Source organism: Lytechinus variegatus, chromosome 1, assembly GCF_018143015.1.
Source record: "Lytechinus variegatus isolate NC3 chromosome 1, Lvar_3.0, whole genome shotgun sequence".
In the NCBI taxonomy this organism is placed as follows: Eukaryota; Metazoa; Echinodermata; class Echinoidea; order Temnopleuroida; family Toxopneustidae; genus Lytechinus; species Lytechinus variegatus.
In genome coordinates this window covers 83764883-83787993 of record NC_054740.1, presented here as the reverse complement: position 1 = coordinate 83787993, position 23111 = coordinate 83764883, and the positions used below count along the sequence as shown (strand labels likewise).

Genomic DNA, 23111 nt, shown 5'->3' with positions numbered 1-23111 from the left:
AAAAAATGAGGGGACAAAAGAAGTACCTGTTCAACAATAATAATGAGGAATTATTACTCGGCTATAGGCAGGTTATGTTCCACTATAAATCCAGTAAAAAAAAGCTCAGCGCTGGTCCCTTGCTTGGTGAAATAAAGACAACAGGGTACTTGTGGAGCTCGAAGATCTTGTCTTCGCAATGTCCGTAGGCCTATGCCGTTTGCTCCCGAACGTTAAGTGCTTCCGAATATCATCACGACCTCCATGCTCAACTGAAATGTCCACGCTGCAAATTGCGCAAAATGCATGGTAAATTCCTCTTTCGGACTTCCGATTACACAGGTACTGGAGACTGTATTCAGTGTTATACATCTGAGACCATTTCTTGATCTTCTTTTGTTGATTTTCCGCCATTTCGTGTCAATATCAACCCATCAATACGCCGAAATCACACACCAATATTCCACCGCACGACTCGACAAAACCAGTGGCCGCGAGCGCACACGCATCGCGAAGCTAGCCGGGCCTACCGGCCTGGTGCACAGTGGATTCCCGTTGGGCATATCACATGCACCAGCTTTTCGCTGCTCCTTATTTGTCTACCTTTCACACAGAATTTAGTAGCAGCGAACGTAATGGAGTTACTACATGCTAAAGTTAGCAGACGATACATATCCTTCCAATCCAATTTGATCAATGCAAAAAAAATCATAATTTCGGGAGGATAAGGATGGTAATCGTAAGGGCGGGAGTTGGGATGAATTTTCGGGAGCCTCCCGATGAAATCGGGAGGGTTGGCATCTCTGTATATTGCATATTTAGGTATTTCATTATTGCTAGCTGTATAAACTACAATATATCATCCCCAGTAAATAATCAATGTCAAACATGACAAGTACATGTTTACCTATTAATCTGCATTTGTTACTTTCAACCTTGGTGACAAAAACATTCAAGTAATTAAAAAAATTCAAGTAAACAGAGCAACATATTGACTGGTGATCAGAATCATTGTGACTTACCATACGATACTGGATGGTGAGCATACGAGCTTTGCGTTTGTACTTTGCTAGGAGAGACTCCTCCATGCCAAGATCTCGAGCATTGGGTTCTGTGATGATAGGCCTGAATCAAAGATGAGAATCAATTGTTATGAGACAGTGAAATAATATTCTGCAGAATAATCTGGAATACAGAAGGAAAAGTTTCAAACTGTTGATGTCATCAAATTTTCATTATCAATTTCCTAATCAGTAGCGGTTGCATAACATCACCATCATCTCCATCATCTTAAAAATAATCATAATCATCACTGCTTCATTGTTATCTCTACCATTGTTATTATAATTATCATCAGCACCAACAGCAATGGCAGCACAGGAATTATCATCACAATCATCATCATAATGACATTATTCAATAGAAGCATTAGCATCACCGTTCTCCTCATCATCATGACCATCAATATTATCATCACCGTCATAATCGTCAATTTCATCATCACCATCAATATAATCATGTTCATCATCTTCATTACAAACGTTAATTTAAAATTGAGCGGGTTCTTTGTAGTAAAAAAATTGTTTGTTTTATCATTAGATACATAAAATAGTACACATGTACAGCTGTTGTAAACATGTTTGCTTCATCACATTTCTGTAAATGAATGAACTGGTTCTTATTCTGAATAAAATATTTTTATGAAGCAAAAAAAAATCATCAACATCATCATCTTCATCAGCACCATTGAATGAAACACATTCACCAGCAACTTCATCACCATCGGTGACGTCGCAATTATAATGACCTGAGTTGCTTGTGATCTCCGATAAGCACCACTTGATGAGGGAGGGTGCTGGTTAGCGGTACCAACGTCTCAGGCTCATTGCACATACCAGCCTCGTCCACTATACACTGGATAATGTTGGTGTGCTTTATGATGCGTTTTGTTCCAGCTACGTTGCATGTGCACAGGACTACCGAATGCTTCCTCAGTTCCTCAGCCTGAAAATGATGATGATGATAGTAACAACAAAAATAATACTCTTGCTACTGATGATAATAAGTAAAAATTAATATTAATATCAATCATTATGATATAATATTTTGGGCGAAACTCTTAAAATTTACAGAAGAAACAATTTCATCCAACAGACAATTTGTACTGAAAATAGGAGTAAAATATGTTTATCATCTAAAGCTAATCCTTTCACACTTGATCTACAATGCTGCCAAAAAATTATTTTAGTTTAGTAAGAGTTATGAATATATTAAACAAGTGGAATGCCTCTGGCCGTCTCACCTGCATCACGCGATTCAACATAGCAGCAGTGCTGACTTTGAAAACTACTATAACTCGCACAAGATGTTCAGTGATACTTGGTTACTCTTATTTCCACGTTTTATGAACTAGACCAATACACTTACAGAAATAGGATGGTAATTCAACAAATACCCCCAATGTGGCCAAAGTTCATTGACATCACATGACCTTTGACCTTGATCATGTGATCTGAAACTTGCACAGGATATTCAGTGATACTTGATTACTCTTATGTCCAAGTTTCAAAAGTCAGATCAATAAACTTGCAAAGTTATGATGGTATTTCAACAGATACCCCCATTATGGCCAAAGTTCATTGACCTTTGACCTTGATCATGTGACCTCAAATGCGCACAGGATGTTCAGTGATACTTGATTACTCTTATGTCCAAGTTTTATGAACTAGACCAACATACTTTCAAAGTTATGATGGTTATTCAACAAATACCCCCAATACGGCCAAAGTTCATTGGCTCTAAATGACCTTTGACCTTGATCATGTGACCTGAAACTTGCACAGGATGATGTTCAGTGATACTTGATTACTATTATGTCCAAGTTTCATGAATCAGATCCCAAAACTCTTTAAGTTATGATGGTAATTCAACAGATACCCCAAATCAGCCAAATTTCATTGACCCTAAATGACCTTTGACCTTGGTCATGTGACGTGAAACTCATGCAGGATGTTTGATGATACTTGATTAACCTGACCAAGTTTAATTACCTAGGTCCATATATTTTCTAAGTTATGATGACATTTCAAAAACTTAACCACAGGTTAAGATTTTGATGCTGATTCCCCAACATGGTCTAAGTTCATTGACCCCAAATGACCTTTGACCTTGGTCATGTGACATGAAACTCTAAATGGATATTCAGTAATACTTGATTAACATTATGGCCAAGTTTCATGAACTAGGTCCATATATTTTATAAGTTATGATGTCATTTCAAAAACTTAAACTTCGGTTAAGATTTGATGTTGACGCCGCCGCCGCCGTCGGAAAAGCGGCGCCTATAGTCTCACTCTGCTATGCAGATGAGACAAAAAATAAAAAGGATATGGCAAATAAAATGAATTTCTGGCTTGCAAATATCAAGATCAAATGTTTGATCTGAAATTATTCGTCCTCAACAAAATAGGAACACTTAATCTTATAAAGTAGGTGAAAAAGAGAACAGCCTTTAGATTAAAAAATTTTTATTACAGCATCAGCTGAACACCTCATATAGCTTATTACCTTTCAATTATTATTTAATCATTTACATTCCCTCTGGACATACCTCGGCCATATCAATGAGTTCTCTGTAAGCTCGAGCCTCTTTTACAGTCGTCGATGAGATGCGCCTGAAGTTGGCCTCTGTTGCTCGGATCTCTTCTGCGTACGGGGCTCCCGGCTTGCGGATCAACTTGTGGAGGGAGACATCATCCAGTCGATCATCGATGCGAGCTTGGTTGCGTTGCCACTTGGATTGAAAACTAGGCATGCCAGGGATGGGGTAGACTTTGTCTATCATTGACTCGCTGTAGACCCGGACAATGGAGATGTTGAATTTCTTCAAGTACACTGTTGGTGATGATAGTCGAAAGGTACAGTATATATAAAAAATTAACAGGTTATTGTAAATTTACATATCTCCTAAAAATAAAATACACAAGCATTGAATAGCATTGGACTCATGTTTTATCAACCTTATACATGAATAACCTAGATTAGCGGGGGTAAAAAAAAAGTGACATGATTTGACAATAAATCCAGAGCATATTAGTCTCCACACATTTGTAGATAAAAATTTAAAACGTCTGAAAATACTAAATATTTTGTAAGTGCATGTTTGGCTCAAAATTGTTCAAAAATGTGATTTCATGTACAAATCCAATGCAAATTCTTTGTATTACCCGATGTCATAAATGTGTCATTATTGTTACTTTAACAGATAAAAAAAACTAAACTAAAAAGGTTGTCTCAATCAAAATTTAGAAGTTTTTGAGCTTTCTTAAAAATTGCAATACCACTATTGTGGAGATTACATTTTGGGAGACATGCACAATGATTTCCACTGCAATTATGCAATCTTCTTTCGTTCTATTTACTATAATTACATAGTATATCACATCATTTAATGCACCTATGAATCATTCATAATTCATAAAGACATAGAGGACTTACTAGAAATGACATCCACAGCCTTGTTGGAAGGTCCACAGTACAGTACCTGTGGTTTACCTTTCCCCATCGCTGGAACCTTTTCATTGACTTGGGTAAAGAAGTAAGCCAGATAGGCACCTGTCACGGTCTTTCCAGTTCCTAGAATGGGAAGTTATAGATTCATTAAAGGTAGTCCATCTCAGAAGAATGTTGATTTGAATCAATAGAGAAAAATCAGACAAGCATAATGCTGAAAATTTCATCAAAATTGGATCCTTACTATAATTTGGCTAATCTTGTGTGTCCTTCCGTTTGTTTGAAGCAGCTTTTCTCCGTAGTTTTCCACTCAATTGAGCTGGAATTTTTTCTAAACATGGTTAAAATTGTTCACAGATTGTCATGAGGGGGGTTGTTCGTGGTATTTTGGTCGCATTATTTAAATTTTTTTTACAATTCGTAACATTTTGGCATTCCTTTTCGCAGCCCTGAGTATAGCTTCGAAGTATTCCCAGTCCCTTACCTCTCTCGGGTCAGCGAAATACAAAGCACGGTATACGGTACGTACTTACACTCATGCGCTGGCTGCATGTACATGTATATATATGCATGTGTAGCGCTGCTGAAACGTAAACAACATACCGTAATCGGCCGATGTCCTCAGTGGTTACCGTACAAAATGTGGGCAGTTGTCACAAGGTTAACCCTATTCTGACTTGGCTTTTTGAAAACAAGTGTTGACTGGGGGTGAGGGTCTACATCTAATGTTTCTGCCCAGTTTCATTAACACATCCTTTGTATTTAATCCTATATTTTAACAGATTGGGCTACCTGCTACTCAACGCTCCAAAATCAAACTGTGCCAGTGCTCTGTTGTACACAGTTGAACAGTGCATGGTTAGTATTTTGACGTAAAATGTAATATTTATATTGAATGATTGATGCCGCAGTAAATCTAAATTCCAACATATGATGAAGTTGTTTGGTTGAGTCAGATAATCAACTCAGTGCCAAGTTCCAAAACCCAAAATTAAGATTGTCTTAAATAGATTTGCTATTAACCCTTTTATTTAAAGGCAAATTTGATCAGATTTTCTTCTGCAAATTGGCAACATTGGCATTTTTTTTTTGCTCCACATATTTTGTTTGACATGTATTCTACAAAACTCTGTTGTACATATGTAGATGTTTATTAAAAATGTAGATATGAATAATACAGTGTAAAAATGGTTTATCGCTTCAACAGCCAATACCGTGTATAACAGACATACAGGACCTTATGCATTATGCCATCTCAAATATGATCTTTTCATCTGTATACTGTTGTAGCATATCTTGCCTTTAATTAACATGATATTTTTATGAAAAAAAACATAATCTAACATACACGTATCAATATTGTTATTTATTTGAATGAAATTATGATCAGTGAAGATGCCCATATAACTTTAAAAAGACACAATAATTCCATACTACATTTACAGTGTACTTTCTAAGATTTTTATCACAATTATTTCAATGCATAACTATTTGATCCACCAGTAAAAAAAAAGATATCTAAAACCTCTAAAAAAAAATTAAAATGCCCATGTAAGCCATACAAATCTTATCTTTTTATCACAATTAACATCTAAAACCTTTTTTCTCTCTCTCTCTATCTCGCTCTTTTGTATTCTTTAATTTCTCTCTGTCTCTCATTTTTCCCATTCTCTGTCTCTCATTTTCCTCATTGTCTGTCTGACTCATTTTTCCCACCACTGTTTCTGTCTCACTCATTTTATCACCCCCCCCTTTCTCTCACTCTCACTTCTTTTCGACATCCTGCCATACTTATATATGATTGAGCAACCTTTAATTTAAAAATTACAAACAACTGCAGTCTAATATGCATTGTAAGGTACATGTGCAATGTACTTACATATTTATTTCCGACCCAATACATGTAATCATAACATTTCTATATCACAATAATTGCCTCTTGACTGCTTACTGAATACGCCGTGTTCTAATACATTTTTCCATTTTATAGTTAGATTTGGATTTCACTCTGTAATGATTATTGAAGTTCTTCCTCCAGTTCAACCCAAGATGCTTAACTTAATTGAACCTCCTATCTATATTGAAAGAGAAGTCTGCTATAAATCAGTTGTCTAAATATATTTCATCAATAAACTGCTCGGCTTTCAGTGTAAATAGGCAGTCTAGCTGTACATACAAGAATGTCACCCCTCCCCTCCCTCCAACACACTTTGTTATAGAAAAATGACTCCTACCCCCTGTGCTGCCACGGGTAATTGCTGCTATTGCAAGATAAAAAAGCTATGACATTTTAAAGTTTGGCTTATTTTTCACAAAAAGTTATATGCACAATTTAGTCACATGTAAATGAGAGAATTGATGATGTCCCTCACTCAATATTTCTTTTGATTTTTATTGTTTGAATTATACAATATTTCAATTTTTACAGATTTGGCAATAAAGACGAACTTGACTTAACCATAAAATGTTAAACAATGATAATTCCATATGATCAGGGAGAATTCGGAGGAGAAAATATGAATATTTTGTATTTCATATAATAAAATACAAAAGAAATAGTGGGTGAGTGATGCCATCAGTTCCCTCATTTGCATACCGACCAGGATGTGAATATAACTATTTTGTGAAATTATGCAAAAAACTTAAAAATTCATAACTTTCATGTTTTACATCCAATTCTGATGAAATTTTCAGTGTTACAGTATGCTCGTTTGATTTTTATCTTTTTATTCAAATCAACTTTTTCTTTGGGTGGACTTGTCCTTAAATATACAAAGGAGTTGTTTCTCAACAAGTTCTACAGCATTCACTACTTTCTGAAGAAATTCATTACACAAGGTCATAAGAGACAGGCAATCTTAAAACGGTATTGCTTCACCTTAATACCAGTCTTGGACTATGTATAAGATTGTGTTTCTTGTTGGAGGGGTGGAGATTATGGCCCACAACTTAAGGTCTCATTCCAATATTGCATGGTTACTCAAAATATTTGCATGAAATTAGTTCTTGGATGATAGAGCAAGTGTTCTTTAGATGCATCTTGGCAGCTTCTGACTGTGATTTGCTTAGAGGGGGCATTTCAGAGGGCAGGCCATCTGTACACTTGTCTCCACATCAACACATACACCGACGAGACCCACTGATCAACTTACCTGGTGGACCTTGGATGATAGAGAAAGTGCTCTTGAGAGCCATCTTGACAGCTTCTGTCTGAGGCGTGTTCAGAGGGTGTAGGGGAGTATCCTGGACATGCAGATCCTTCACCTTCCCACCTTCCTTCAGCGCAGTCTTCGTGATTTCATCTTTGGAAATGGAACAAAGAGCACATGGGGGTAATAGAAGAATTATTCCTTTGCTAAAAGCCAGAAATAAAATGACTAGATACTCATATGGATGGAAACCCAACAACTCCTAAGTTTTTGTGAATTCCTTGTGTGGCTCTTATTGGGACTAAATTGCTGTCAGGAAAAGTTATTACACATATTCTTAAAGCAGATAAAATTGGAAAGCTGTGCCAAAAAAGCTGGCAGTATATGGCAAAGACTAGTCCAAAGCTGCATATTTATCAATCAAGCTTGCAGGAAAAGATATCTACACGTTTATCTCTACGTGATCAAATTTAAGAAAATAAAATGCCTAACCTGAAAAGTCACCAAGTGTTTACGTGTACGAACCTAGTGAACTAAACGGTGAAAAGCACAAGAAAGCCTACTTTTTAAGTCTGTTAATTGGAACTATTCTTTAGCAAAATACTCGGATGGGAAGCGGTGAAAATGCATAGCTGTATTTAATAGTTTATTAAGCTTCTGACTGGAATGATTTGTCAATTTCACTTTTGGGTCCGGTCTGGGTATTTAAGTTGAGAAAGAGATTCACGCAAAGACTAATGGCTTGAGTTATTCGATTATTAAAAGCCTAATTTCATGAAAGTCCATGAAAAGAGATAAAATCAGCTCACAATTGTGGGAAGTCAAATCAATATTGTACCAACATTTTTCAAAGCAAATACTGCCAATGTTTTTCCAAGAAATCACTTTACCTTTGTTAAAGACTCCATCATCAGCCTTGCAAGGCTTGCGTAGACAAATGTTGCGGATCAGAGGGGTTGTGTCTTCAAGCTTCCTCATTGAGCTTTCAACCCGCCTATAAATGTCAAAACAAAATGCAAAATTCAACTTTGGATATACATTACAAGGACAGAATATTTCTGGAAAATACTAAGCCTGAGTCAAATCGATTTTAAAATCGGTGTTCGATTGATGTCATCGAGTCCTTGTGCAGATTTTGTAAAATTGGTGCATAAAAAAAAAAAAAACAGTAATGTCTAACTTTACTACTACAGTCTGACCTCTCTTATCCGGATCTCTCTATTATCCGGACGCACACTTGCCGAGATATTTTTTTTGTTTTCAATTCAATCGAGTAGTACGGTACGTGAGTAAATGAGAATGCAATCTAAACTCAATCCTCCTTTTGATTACATATATTTTCTAATATAGTCTACCTAAAACATTATTTTTCATGAAAATATTTCTCCCAAATAACTGAAAGAACTTAGGCAGGATAATTTTCCAGGAAATTGGGGCGCAGTGCAAACATTTAGTCACGTTCTCTTTTGTTTCCCGGCAAAAACAATGCGCATCTCGCTAGCTAACGCTAGGCTTCAATACGGACAGCGCCATCTATCATGTTTAAGCCTACAGTCAGTATAACAATGGCTGACGTTGCGAAGCTGCGATAGCCGCCGCGATGATCTAATTGTAAAACTTAGTTTCATCGAGTCATTCATTCTGTTTCTTTCGAGGTATGCTCGATTTATACCTCAATCCTTTGAGCAGGTAAATTATCGAACAGTTCTGGCCACCAATCGATTTTATTTCCATATAATTTGCACTGACACTGCAGTGAATATTGTCTGTGTATGCCCACTGAATAGATTACAACTGTATTGCGGAGGCGGCTGCGTGTATTTAATATTGGGTCTCCCAGATCCGGATAAATCCCTTATCCGGATTGGTGCTGGTCCCAACGTGTCCAGATATGAGAGGTCGGACTGTACTTACTTGATTAATATTCCCCCAAAATGAAACTTATTGTGTTATTTTGATGCCTATTCCCCATTAATTTGAAGTTTATTTTGATCTTACTCGTATCTTTGTGCTGAGATTTATGCACGATGAATACATGAATGGAATTTATATCGTCATCAATCGCGCATGATTACAATGACGCGATCAACCTAATATAAATCTTGCTTTCACTAACAATATTTTTTATTATGACCATAATCGTAATATCTTAACAATAATTTGCATATGATAATCATTAATGTGAATTTAGAGCTTGATGTGAAACATTTGTATTTCGATGCCATTTTTAATGACAGACATCACAAATTCCTGATCGAGTGATCGAGTGGGTGCACATGCACTTGTCTAAAAAAAATCAACAAAAATCATATCATGCCATGATTGATTCTCAAAGATCATCAATATGCAGAAACTCTTTTCTCAATCGTATTATCACCATAAAATATGATATCAAATGACAAATCAGAGAAAATTACGTTTAATATTTTTTCCCATCTATTTGAAGCTCGTTCCTGCCGAAGCCGCAGTTGAGCTACCAGATTGAGCTCTGAATTCATGAATGAAAAATGTCATCAATCGCGCATGCGCATTGTGCTTCTTTTCTCCGAGGAGACGTCAAGAAATGGAATAAAAATAAAAATGACAGCATTAATACTTTCATATGAAAATAATGTAATTTTGCTGACATTGACAGTATTTTTAGTATAGCAATAGAATCTTATAAAATCATAATTATTTAACAATAATTTACATCTAATAATGATATAAATTCATATAAAGCTCAAATTGATATATTTGTATTATTTTGATCGCATGCTCTGCACTTGTGTCTAGAATAAAAACAAAATCAATCAAATCAGGATTAATTCTTGAACACTGTCATTACCCATATTCCATCAAACTTTTCCTCACAATCTTTAAATCAGCATTGAATAGCAATTCAAATAACCATCTCAAGAAAATTAGGTATGATATTCATTCCCATCAATTTAGAGCTTATTTTGGATCCAACTACATCTCAGGCAAGTTACGTTCTCTCCGCTAGTATAGCGCTTGTTGGCCGGCAAGCATGCCTGTCATATTGGGAGAGTGAGTGTTCGGGGCTAGGTACAGTGCTGTAGTGTGTGTGAGTTGACCGAGAATCGTTCGAATCGACTCTGTATAATTCATGTCTTTCATATTATTTAATTTCAAACGTTTATGTTGTCATCAGCAAATATCATTGTTTTAGATATTTTGGGAAGAATTCTGCATTGGTCTCTTTTTTTGTGTGATCATGGAAATGCAAACGAACTTTGCTCTGCAACACTTACCCCTCTCAGTGCATATTACGCGCAGTGCATTCATCAACGGAGCAAAAAAAATTACTTGATTTTCCTGCCTTCAAAATTTGATGCATCAATGTTCGATCGAATAAAAGCTGTTGAACACTGCATTACAAAATAATCGATATGGCTCAGGCTTATTACTGACCAGTATTACAGATAAAGAAACATGCATGAAGAATGCACATTTCAATGTAAATCACTGATACTATACGAAGGAGAATGAGGGGAAAGAACTTAGAAATAAATATTCAAAATCTTATCGAAAATCAATATTGAAAATATAGTACAAACAAAAACTTGCAAGTTTTTAGTCAAGTACAGTAATTCCAGCTTCATGGAGGGCAATAACATAATTGGGGGAGGGGCAATAGGTTTTCAATTAATCAAATAATGCTTATCACAAAAAAAAGTGAGTAAAAGTTTACCTCTACATGTTTTTTTGGAATAATTAACAGGTACATGTTTATTGGTTTTCTTTTATGTCTTATGATATAAAAATTGCCAAAAGGTTAGGCAGCCTATCAATAAAATTTTACATTTTAATCTGAAAATTCTTCACTCGACAAAAGAATCCAGAATTTTAACAAACTTTTGCTTACTGATCAGGAGGAGACTTGGGGATGATTTCAATGGTGCATGTTATCTGCTTTCCTTCATGTTGATAGAGCAGTGTATCCTCTGGAAAGGGTATGGACGTGGTGTGGAGCTGGAAGGTAATGGTCCGAAGCTGGGCAAACTTGTCAGTCTGGACATCTGTGGTGTACCCATGCGCTACAAAGGTCTGCTCAGTCCATGCTCGACGATTGTATGGTCCTATTGTCTCTTGGTTCTTGGAACTTCTGTCCAGTTCACGCATCTTGAGGTGTTTTCGAGTTGAGATGCGAAGATCCTTGTAACGGACACAGATGAAGTCTAATGGGTAGTCCTCCTCATTTTCATTACCCTTTTCCTTCTTTGGTGGTTTCCCGGCAATACGAACAAAGCGTTGCTCTAGGAATGGCAGGGGAAGATTGAAGTAACCCTGATACTTGTTGCCTTCTAATTTATTCCAGGTAATCACCACATTGTGGATGGTTACAGTGTCATCAGAGTTAACAGCACTGTGAGCACTAATCATTGACAAGATGGGAAGCCAGGACTTCTTGTATTCAGCAATGGATTTCTCCCTTCCAGGAATCCTGGTGGCAATGTCTGAAAAGCAATGGACAGGCTGATCACGGTGCTCTGCACACACATCCAGGTGAGGTGTCATGTTGAAGAGCTGGACATGTGGAGTCAACACACCTTTGAAGAGACGAGCATGAAGCTGGACTTGGTTCACGTCGCCTTTCCTGAAGGAACGGCAGAAGTCAATAAAATATTGCTGCTTTCCCATCATGTCCACATACTCACAAGTCACTTCAATCGAGGACTGCTCATTAAATCTCCTCATTTGATCCATGCACTGACGAAGCTCTTGCCCCCCAGAATTGATGGCTGACTCAATGGCTCTTCTGATGGAATTATGATCTCCTGTCTTCGCACTGTTACGGATGTCTTCCCAGTTGTCCTCTGGAATATGCACAATGTGGCGTCTATTATCCAGTTCTATGGGATCCTTTCTGTGTCCATGCCTCTGCTGTCCTTCAAGTTTTACGTCATAGATACGAGTCTTCCATGCTAGGTCAACAGATTCAGATGCTGCAGTGGTCTCTGGTCTCTTTGATGGTTTGAGGATGTTGAAGCCCAGTTTGCATTGTGTTGGCTGAATGTAGGGCCTATGTGGAAAGAGAAGCTTCAACCCAGAATCTGATATTGTCTCAACAAATGTCAGTAGCTGTAGTGGTGCTTCCTTCAACTTCAAAGCCAGCTGAAGAGACTTGCTTTCCTTTGAGAAGCGCTGGGCATGTACAGCTCGGCTTGAGCAATTATGAGTAATGTTGGCAAGCTCTCGTGCTTCATAGGGACATGGCAGATTTTCCAAGCTAGCAATCAGCATCCGGTGTACCACAAGATCGATGAACCTGCGAATCGGTGATGTGAAGTGAACATATGCTTTCAGTTTCAAAGAGAAGTGGGCCTTCTGTTCAGGACCTTGCTGGTCTCCCGAGTTCACATACTCTGAGCGCTCCATAATCCGATGAAGCTGAGATAAAGCTACAGCTTGAAGAGGATGGTTTGGATCCATGCAAATCATGTTGATAACCTTATCCATTGATTTCTGAGTGTTTTCATTGGAGGCCTGAACAATTTCCTCCCATACTGGTTTGGTCAATGGAAGTACAGCATCATCATCATCGTCAAAGTCAACATCTTCTTCCTGATCCTGATTCACAGTGGCAGTCAGCAGAATACTATTGCGGACACCATCCTTGTGCGTCTTCCTCCATTCCTCCACTTTATCTTGTGTTGGTGCTAACTGCCTTCGTAGAGGCGTACAGTCTGCATACTTGAGCAGAAGATGATCTGCAACAATTTCATTTGCAAGAACCATCATCTCTTCAATCAAGCTGTGAGCAAGTGGATCCTGCACCTCTCCATCATCATCCTCTGCATTGAACACATACTTCTTGTCTCCCAGGCGGTGAGCCCGCTTCCTGCTTGCCAGATTGTGTAGGCAGCGAATAGGTTCAGCAACATCCTTTAATTCATCAGGGCAGTCTCCATGGATGATCTCTTCTGCCTGATGATAGGTGAGCTTATGGCAAGAATGAATGATTGTACGGAACACATTTGGTGGCTCAACAAGTGCTCCATCAGAGTTGAGTACTACTATCAAGGACAGGGCCAGCCTGTCCTTATTAGGATGGAGACTGCACAAGTCAGTGCTTATCTTCTTAGGAAGCATGTGGATGGGTTTTTCATGGAAGGATGGATAGAAGGATGTTGATCGAATCCTTGCTTCTTCATCAAGGTCGCTTCCTTTGGGAACAAAGTATGATACATCAGCTATGTGGATCCCAACCCTGTAACGATTTCCACTGATGGGTTCCAAGCTAACTGCATCATCCAGATCTTCTGAATCAGGAGGGTCAATGGTAAAGATCTTCATTTTTCTGAGATCTACTCTTTTCTCCAGGTCTTCTTTTGGAATGGTCCATCCTCCAGGAAAGTTTTCTCTAAGGTAAGCATTAACCGAGTCCTTGAACTTGTCTTTCACATTGTGAATCAGCTTCAGGATGTGAAGTCCCTGCCTCGGGTTCATCCCTGGTTCAAGTTCTTCAATGACCACTCCTAGTGGGTATGGTGTCTTTGCATACCACTTCCAGAAACGAACAACAAAGAGCTTATGAGGGCGTTCTTTGTTATTGACGTACACATCTCTGTCTGGAGTAAAGCGGCCTTGTGTCTGAGCAGCAGCACGAGAGATGGTGTGTATTGTGACTTTTGTCAGATTCTTGTCTCTTGACTCTTCAGCTTTGTCTTCTGTCTTTGTTATGAAGAGCTTTGGGAATGTACGGTCTACAGGCACCATCAGGTTGTTGCTAAAGGGGTCTAGGGTACAAACAAGTTTGCGTAGATAGGGATCAGAATCTCTTTTCAGGATGTGAACAACTTTCCCATAGATTCGATTTTCTTCTTCCTCCTTCACAAGCAAATCGACTCCTTCCAATTCTTCTGTGCCCTCTGTATTCTCTACGATTTCAACCACAACCTCATCATTATCTAATGCTTGCCCTCTTCGTTTCTTGCTGGTGATTGATATGACCTCTGAAGCTTCACGTTCATGAGGTATGGCTTCTGTCCTGCCCTTTAAATCATATCTGAAGGTGCAGACCTTGAACTTTTCAGGTTCCGTAACTGTCTTCTCCAGGAAGTCATCTTCAGTTTTTTCATCTGCCACTCCGTGTGCTTCATCTTCATCTGAATCATAATCTTCTACTTGACTAAGGGCCCTCTGCGGCATGTGTCTTGGCAGCAAAGCAATTCGTCCAGCCCTTTCCACCATACGGAAGCTGGGAATATTTCCGTCAGTTGGGATTGAAATATCAACATCTGGCTTGGATGGCTGACCTGTTGACAAAGTTTGAGGCTGCTGGGTGGGTAGTGTCTGAGTGGCTTGTTTTACAGTTTCTCTCTGTGGTTTAGATTTACTGTCTGCTTCCCTTTGGGTGGCACGTCTTTCTTGGGTTGCTGGAACAGGTTTACCTCGCTGCAGTATCTGAGGTGGAGGTGTTTCTTCAGGTTCTGGTGATGTTTCTGGTTCAGACTCTGTACCCTCACCAGATTCTGGACTTTCAATGGTTTCACCACTTTTCTTCATCTCCTCTTGATAGTCCACTTTCACTTGTAGACGGAGCTCTTCCAAGAGGTCATCATCCTGGATATTTATGTCCTCAAACTCATTTGTATCTTCAAACTCATCTTCCTCATCCGATTCATGCAAGGTATTCTGAGCATGATTTTGAACATGATTCAGTTCGGGTAGTTCTGGATATTCGTCACTGTTTAGTCGCTGATATCCTGGGGTTGCTCCTGCTGGGAAACTACTGCGGTTATTCCTAGTGGACCTACTCCATATGCTATTCCCATCAGTCCATCGTGATGGAGAACCAGCTACATGGTTAGAAGCAGAAGCTGCTTGATGTGTCTTTGAAGAAGCCGTGGATGTTGTCGAGGAAGATATTCCCTTCCGTGGTTGAAATGGTGCAGCAGTGGGATTCAGCCTCTGCTTTGCAGCTGCTATCTCCTCCTGAATCATATCCATCGTCATATCTGGTGGCATTATGCTGTTGTTCTTCTGACATTCCTGCATGTAGCGTACCCATGTCATGTGGCAGGCCCCGACTGAGCAGAGAGCCACTGGGTCCCCTACCACTAGGATCAAGGACTTGGCACGGGTGAATGCCGTGTTGAGGAGGCGCTCATCAGACAGGAAGGCATAGTAGAACTCGTTTTCTTGATGGTTTCCTGACGCTTGTGGAATAGCAGTGATATGAGCCTTGTTGACCGTCTCTCTGGTACGAACTGTACTAATCACCACAGCCCTGAACTGCTTTCCTGCAAGTATAAAAAGAAATGAATTATGAATTTCACTTAAGAAACTTTAAAAGACCAGATAATAAACAACCAAATGTTCATCCTAATACATGAAATATTTGATTGAAAAGATGCTTATACATCAATTTTTCCAATATACATTACTATCATGAAAATAGTTGTTAGGAAAATAACATACAAGTTCTAAAAGGAAATTGCCTATAACCCTTCATGACAGTGCATTGGTGTTCTATGTACATTCAGCATAGATTTTTTTTGGTGATATTTGGTTTCATCGTATAGTGAAGTTCAAGAGAAGACCTTGGCTATTTGAATCAACACTGCTAAACATCTGTCAAACAATGAGCATAAGAACTGAAAAGCTCATGAGAAAAATACTTTTTATTTTTTGTTACAAACATGTAAAGAAGTAATTTCATCTCTCGGAGCCTTACGATGGAATCATTTGGGTTATCTCTGCACCATGATGTATACATTAAAACGCTAGATGTCATAGTAACATAATGAAAGTATTCTAATTAAAAAATAAATTGTAAAAGATGTTCTCTCTCCCTACCTTGCACATTCTGTACAGTGTCAACAGTGATTTGTCCCAAGCCTCTGCGCCTAAGCTCCTTGCGTATGATGTGCACCTAGAGAAAGAGCAAAAAGAGAAAAGATCCCCTCAACATTCTACAACTTTTTACAATGTACAAGATTCAATTATTCTCTTTATTTCTACATGTAATGATTATTGACATTGTCTCCTTCATTTTTATGTCAACATAACATAAGTCCTGGTGGGTGTTTCATGAAAGTTCTCAGCACTGACTAAAATTGTCAATGCTGACAATTTCAGTAAAATCCTTGGTTTTGATTGGCTGAGAGGCACTGGCCTCTGACTGTTACTAAGGTAACTGTCGGAGAAAGACAACTTGTCAGTGCTGACAACTTTCATTAAACAGCCCCCTGAACTTCAACCACACATGTCACCCAAATGCCTCGCGAAACACATTTATATACAATGGTCTTTATTCTGAAGTACATTTTAACATTATAGGCTTTAGTCTATTAAAATTTGCTAAAATAATGGGGAGCCAAAAATGTCAAAAGTGTGGTTAAACTGTATGTTTCTTAGGTTTTTCCAAATGCTTTAATGGCGAAGAATGCCAATTTGTTAATATTGCTTTACAGTTCTAAACAAATGTAAATTAAACCTGTATTGTAAGAGACTTGTGTCACAACTGATGAACCAAAACGTTAGAATGAAGAGTGAATTTAACAGGTTCATAATACTGGCCAGAGGCAACAATAAACTTGCCAAAATGTAAGTGGGAAAAACAAACCAACATCTCGGAAAAATCAAGATGATTCTTCCAATATTGGCAATTCCAAAATCTAAGCAAGCACATACACATATTCTGAGGTGCATTATAACCAAAATTTCCTTATGTCACCAGGTCAAGAATGTATTTTTACTATTAAACCTGAAGAATCTTCTTACCTGGAGGGTGTACGGGGTCAAAACAGCTATGCTCTCATCATCGACTGGACCCCAGGCAGGGGGCCAGTTGTTAACCAGATCGTCGACTCTGAAGGCCACTTCTAGCATCTCCTGTAAATTCACATAGGATGTTCCCATCAGCTTGTCTTCTCCCTTCACCACATAGAAGTTCAGAGGATAGAAGAGGGGATGTCTTGGGTGGGTACCCCTGGCTTCCAGGCGAGCACGGTAGTAGGAGGCCAGGAAGGCAAGGATTTCCTTACAGGACCTGTAGTTGTAGGTCAGGAGGAGGTCAAAGGAGCACTTGTGGTCGCGACTGTACGTGAAGAGTCGCTGGAGCAAGGAAACGTTGAATTTGGCACTGCGGGCACGGGGAGAGTATACCTGTGAATGAGAGCGCAAGAAGATTCATAATCTTACCAATCATTTGTATCATGGTACATGAAATCATGATTTCAATCAACTTCTTCTTACACATTCACAAAATGGATAGCTTTGGAGATGTATTCTTAAGCATCCATAATTTGAAAATAAGGAGATACACATATATGTTGTTTGAAAAAATTACAACTGAGTATCATAACTTATTTCTGAACCCTGGTTTGAAATGGTTAAGAAATAAGTTATGATACTCAGTTGCAATTTTTTCAAACAACATAGTTAAGAAGTATCTATAAATATTTACAGACAAAAAAAACTCTTAACCCTAAGATATAGTCTGAAGGGGTATTGCAGGAAACTGATAGACCAATCTTACATGAGCAAAACAATCTACGATTTCAATCATTTCAATATCATAATTACGACCTTCAACTGACTTCCAGTTGCAAATTTCTTGCAATTCCCTGTTAAAAGTATTGAAATCTGTTTATACCTTTGGGCTTATTTGTTTGTGATCTCCTGCCAGTACGACACACGTATCATTTGTTGCCAGCTGAAGGGGAATGATGGCTTGCGTCTCTCTGACCTGACCAGCTTCATCGATGATGATGTGGGTGAAGTACTCCTTTAGGTCAAGATTACGGGTCAGGTGAATGGCTGTGTTCAAGGTTGCGATGACAATGTTGGGTGTCCGACGGTTGCTTTCCGTCTGTGTCTTGGCATAAGAGGCCCAGTCTGTGGGTGACAAAATGGTACCACAGTCAATACATGTCTTGAGTTCATATTAAACTTGAACATCAAAGTATTGAAAACAAAGTATTGAATAATCTTGGATTTCTAAACCAGGAATGGTCTCACTTAGTTATTCAGAGTTTATTTCAGACTCAAATAAGGGTTCCTAACTGTGACCACCAAATCTTTTTCAGATGTGACAAAAAGAAAATCGATAGCAAATGTGCCATTACAATTTCTTGTTATATATGATTAGAAACAAAGTATGAAGGGGGAGGGGAGCCAAAGGGAGAAGATATAAGTCAAAACCACTCCAGCAAAGTTGGGAAGTGCAGTGCTTTGAGAAGCATATCACTAGTATCTTATTCTTTGATAATCATGAAACCAGTATGAAGAATTAAATTCATTAGAATCCATAATGCAGATTTTTTTGTTTGCATGAGATTAGAAATTTACAAACAGAAAACATAAATAAATGGGATATAAGTACACAAACCAAACAGATATAGCCATTGAGAATACTAAAATACATAGACAAAGTAAACAGTTTAAGGTAGTTGTGATTGCTTTAGAGCCTTTATCATTTAAATCCCCCAACCTGCCCTCTATTTTGTTATGGATCTATTGTACACATGAATAACATATTAGAGACAAGAGAAAGACTAAACTGTGTGCTGACATGCAAACATGCTCCCACTCTATTACAAGTAAAGCAACCATTCAATAGGTAGGAGACATTGCTTCTGACTTTATGATCATTTTCAAGCAGAATAAAGTCACTTACCACTCAGCTCCTGGTCATATGGATGTCTCAGGTTTCCTTGCTCGTCTTTCAGCACATACTTCATGACTTTCTCATGGATGGTTCCCGTCTGGCGAGTCACTGAATACATCCGCACCATGTAGACCAACCCAGGATATTCGCTACAGAACTCGTCTAAGTGCTCAGTGATGTACAGGTCAGCAGCACTGTAAAATTAAAGAAACACATTGCAAGAGAAGATTATATGATTTGGAAAGGTGAACAAAGGTCAAAGTTTCAGGTTAATGGGATATATTGCAAAAAAAAAAAGAGTTTGTGTTCTGCATCAGTAACCAAGTTGTAATGCATTCTAAATTCCTAGAGTCAAATCTGCATGTTCCACTAACGCTAGAATCATACCTCATCACAGCTTTCAATCATCCATGAATGAATGCATGCATATCCCCCCCCAAAAAAAAAAACAAGTTGGAGATTACCAGTGTTTTCTGATCTTACTTCAAGCTCTCTGAATAATCAGAGCCTGAATCGAATAGATGGAAGAGAGCATTTGTGAATTGGGAAAGTTTTATAGATATCAACGGAGGGCATATTTAAATCCTAAACCGCATTTATTTTCCAAGAGCATTTTGATTATTTTCCATTTTTAACTCTGAATTACATTTACTTTGATTAAAATATTTCTATACTCTGGAAAAAAATCCTGGAAGTATTAGATATATATATAAAGTAAATAATTTTCCATTCATGAAGTAACTTGACAGAGACTTTCACAAACAGATAGACTCTTAACCAATCAAAGAAAGGTATTCCAGTCTCTTACAGTCAAAATCACAGACAATGTTCCCTCATGAACACTTATTACTTACCTATTGGATCTAGTGCAAATCAAGATGCGCGAGTCATTCCTGACGAGCATAGTCCGCTTTACAGAGTTGGCCATTGTATAGGTCTTGCCGGTGCCGAACGGACCAAATATGATAACAGGACCTTTGCCTCGGAAGTAGCTGTTGCCACGGAGACCACCAGCAGAACAGATGAAGCGAGCCGCTTTCTCCTGCCTTGGATTCATCTTTTCTTCTCGACTCTCGACTTCCCTCCACCTGACATACTCAAACCTACAGAGAACATTTTAAAATGTGTTCAACAAAATGATCTGAAGGAAGGTGACATCATATTTTTGTCAACTGAAATTATAGAGATATCATATTTTTAAAAGTCAATATTTTACTGTTTGAAATAGACATGAAATGAAATACTCTGAAAATTTGCTTTGCCCAATTGATAGTGGGCCTTGCAGCCGCTGTGCAGCGCCAGATGGACGAGGCTCTATCCCTTTAATCGTTGAACACCAAATAGGGTAGCAGTAACTCCCATCATTCACTGTCTTTTGGTATGATGCGTGCCACCACACCGGTCGATTTATAGATTTAATCGATCCAGACATCTCCTTTCTATATATATTTCTTCCTATTTATCTTTATTTTTCTCCTTTTTCTTTACTGACTGAATAATAATAATGGGGGGAGGGGGGTTTGCACAAGAGAATTATCATTAATATTAATGGGTCATTCCACTGGTTTGGGTCAATTTTGATGCCGTATCATACTTCTACAAACATGTCAGAATAAAATTATGAAAATATCTAATAATGAATCCACACACACACAAAACAGTGCCCCAACATGTTTAATTTCTCTAGAATCAAGGTGTACTGCACTTTTAGAGTGACAAAATATAAAATTGTATTACAGCATTCCTCATTTCAAACATACATTTATACATATTTCTTTCACATATATTCAGTGAATCAATATTGATCGTGAAATAAATAGTTAGTAATTGCTACATACATCCCAGGGGCATCACATTATTTGGTATTTAAAATGATCACAAAACATGATTTTGTGGTCATCGTATGTCTATGTTGCCAAAATCGGATGACCCGAACAATACATTAATCTATCAGTGGAAGACGAAATGTGAGATAAGCATCGCTCAATCCCTGGAACACCTACTTGTCCTGTTGAGGATAAGGCGGGAAGAGGACAGTCATGCAGCTGAGGTTATCCACGGCATGGTGCTGGTAGACAAAGTTGATACGATCAAGCTGGAACTGGATGATCACTGGGACTAACTTCTGAGATGCTGCTGTGTCTCCGCTGAAGGTCACAAAGGATGTCAGGTTCTGTTCCTGGACACACTGGGCACTCAGCTTGACGCAGACATAGTCGTCTGATTGGTCCTTGGGCATGGCGTTCTGTGTGGAATCGAAAGCAAGGGTAGAATGACGTTACCAGTATATCTTTGATGTAGATGTAGAAATTGGAAGCAGTGGATCAGATGGTAAGGCCAATACAGAAAATTAGTATGGAATTAAATTTTGAGAAGGGCCTTAGAGATATAAGTTGATAATAAATTAAGGGGCATCAAAACATGACAGAAGAAAGTGTTAAAGAAAGAATACGAGGAAGGTTAGATTGGAAATGGAAGATGTATTAAATGGGGCAAAATAGAAGGAAAGGCGAGAGCATTTTGAGTAAAAAGGACAATAAGGCCATCCAGTAAATCCAGAGAGGGAGGGGGAGGTTTAAAAATGGATTATTACTGCAACTGAGATAATGCCTTTGGCAGCTTCGAAGAGCAAAATAGCGATGAACCAGTTTTGCTGAATAATAGTGACGTGAACATGCCAATTTACCCCCCCCCCCCCCCCCGACCCACTATTTTTCTATGGGGTAGTGCAAAACTTTGCCAGAGTAAAGTTGTGAAAAGCAAAGATGTGATCATGATTGTCAAACAAATCAATCTCACCTTGATGATGACTGCCTCATAGACCACATCAGATTCTTGATTAAATTTGAGAAGGACCTGGGAAACACTCTCCCTAATGATCTGTGATGTCTCCGAGTCATCATACAATGGTACCTCAATCTTGATGGTACCAAAGAGTTCTCCATTAAAAGCAAAAAGTGTACCGTAGGGGTAACCCATGTCAGCTTGGTTTGACACGGACATCTCGGAAGAAGTACTGTATCTATAGTCATAGAATAGAATTAAAGAACATCATTTACTTCTGAATCCATGGGCTATGACTCAGTAAATCATTATCAATTCTTATCATCTGTCGAGGTGTGAAAGAAAACGTGTTTGCACTATAATAGCTCATTGGAATCCATGAAATGTTAAACTAGAAAATATGTAAGTCATAATAAGGAATTTTTCTTTATTCTTTTAAGCAGGATGATTTTCTATGTAATCACAGACATATGATTACTCAGCATTTCTTCAAGGATTTTTTTCATTTGAGATATGATTATTCATAATCTACTAAGACTTGAAACTATCTAAAGATACCATACCTTATGAGTCTATCCATGCATGCTAGTTCTTCTAGATTCAGCATACGATGCATGTGAAGTTTGTAGTTCTCTTCATTCAAACGTCTATCAGTCTCTTCATCCTCCAGACCTGACAGGGTTGTAGGTTGTTTGTAATGAGCTATCAATCTGAGGAGGGAGTAATGGTGATAGAGAAACTTAGCAACTTCTTTTTTTCTTCTTACCATAAAAAAAATATCATCATCGTCATCCTCATCAGCACTGTCATTCATCATCCTCATCATCATCATCATCATCATCATCATCATCATCATCATCATCATCATCATCATCATCATCATCATCATCATCATCATCCTCATCAGCATCGTCATTCATCATCATCATCATCATCATCATCACCAACACCACCAACACCGCCACCACCACCATCGAGAATATGTGAAGACTTTGATATTATCCTTTCTTTTTTGTGATGGGGGGGGGGGGTGGTAAGGAATGATTAAAGGCTCCATGGACAAGTTT

General features: G+C 38.3%; 1 protein-coding gene across 2 annotated transcripts in view; it reads right to left on the bottom strand.

The window, feature by feature from the left end:
- LOC121425670 (helicase with zinc finger domain 2-like) overlaps nt 1-23111 on the bottom strand; it is a 67155-nt gene that overhangs the window by 5374 nt on the left and 38670 nt on the right. For both annotated transcript variants that reach the window (XM_041621834.1, XM_041621827.1), the window contains exons 21-35: nt 22608-22754; nt 22060-22282; nt 21264-21505; nt 20115-20363; nt 19270-19454; nt 18247-18488; nt 17373-17756; nt 16446-16521; nt 11509-15889; nt 8531-8634; nt 7644-7793; nt 4477-4614; nt 3590-3873; nt 1787-1983; nt 1002-1104 (exon numbers count right to left, since the gene is read on the bottom strand). In XM_041621834.1, coding sequence (XP_041477768.1) covers nt 1002-1104; nt 1787-1983; nt 3590-3873; nt 4477-4614; nt 7644-7793; nt 8531-8634; nt 11509-15889; nt 16446-16521; nt 17373-17756; nt 18247-18488; nt 19270-19454; nt 20115-20363; nt 21264-21505; nt 22060-22282; nt 22608-22754 — 7105 coding nt within the window. The remainder of the gene's footprint in view (nt 1-1001; nt 1105-1786; nt 1984-3589; nt 3874-4476; nt 4615-7643; nt 7794-8530; nt 8635-11508; nt 15890-16445; nt 16522-17372; nt 17757-18246; nt 18489-19269; nt 19455-20114; nt 20364-21263; nt 21506-22059; nt 22283-22607; nt 22755-23111) is intronic.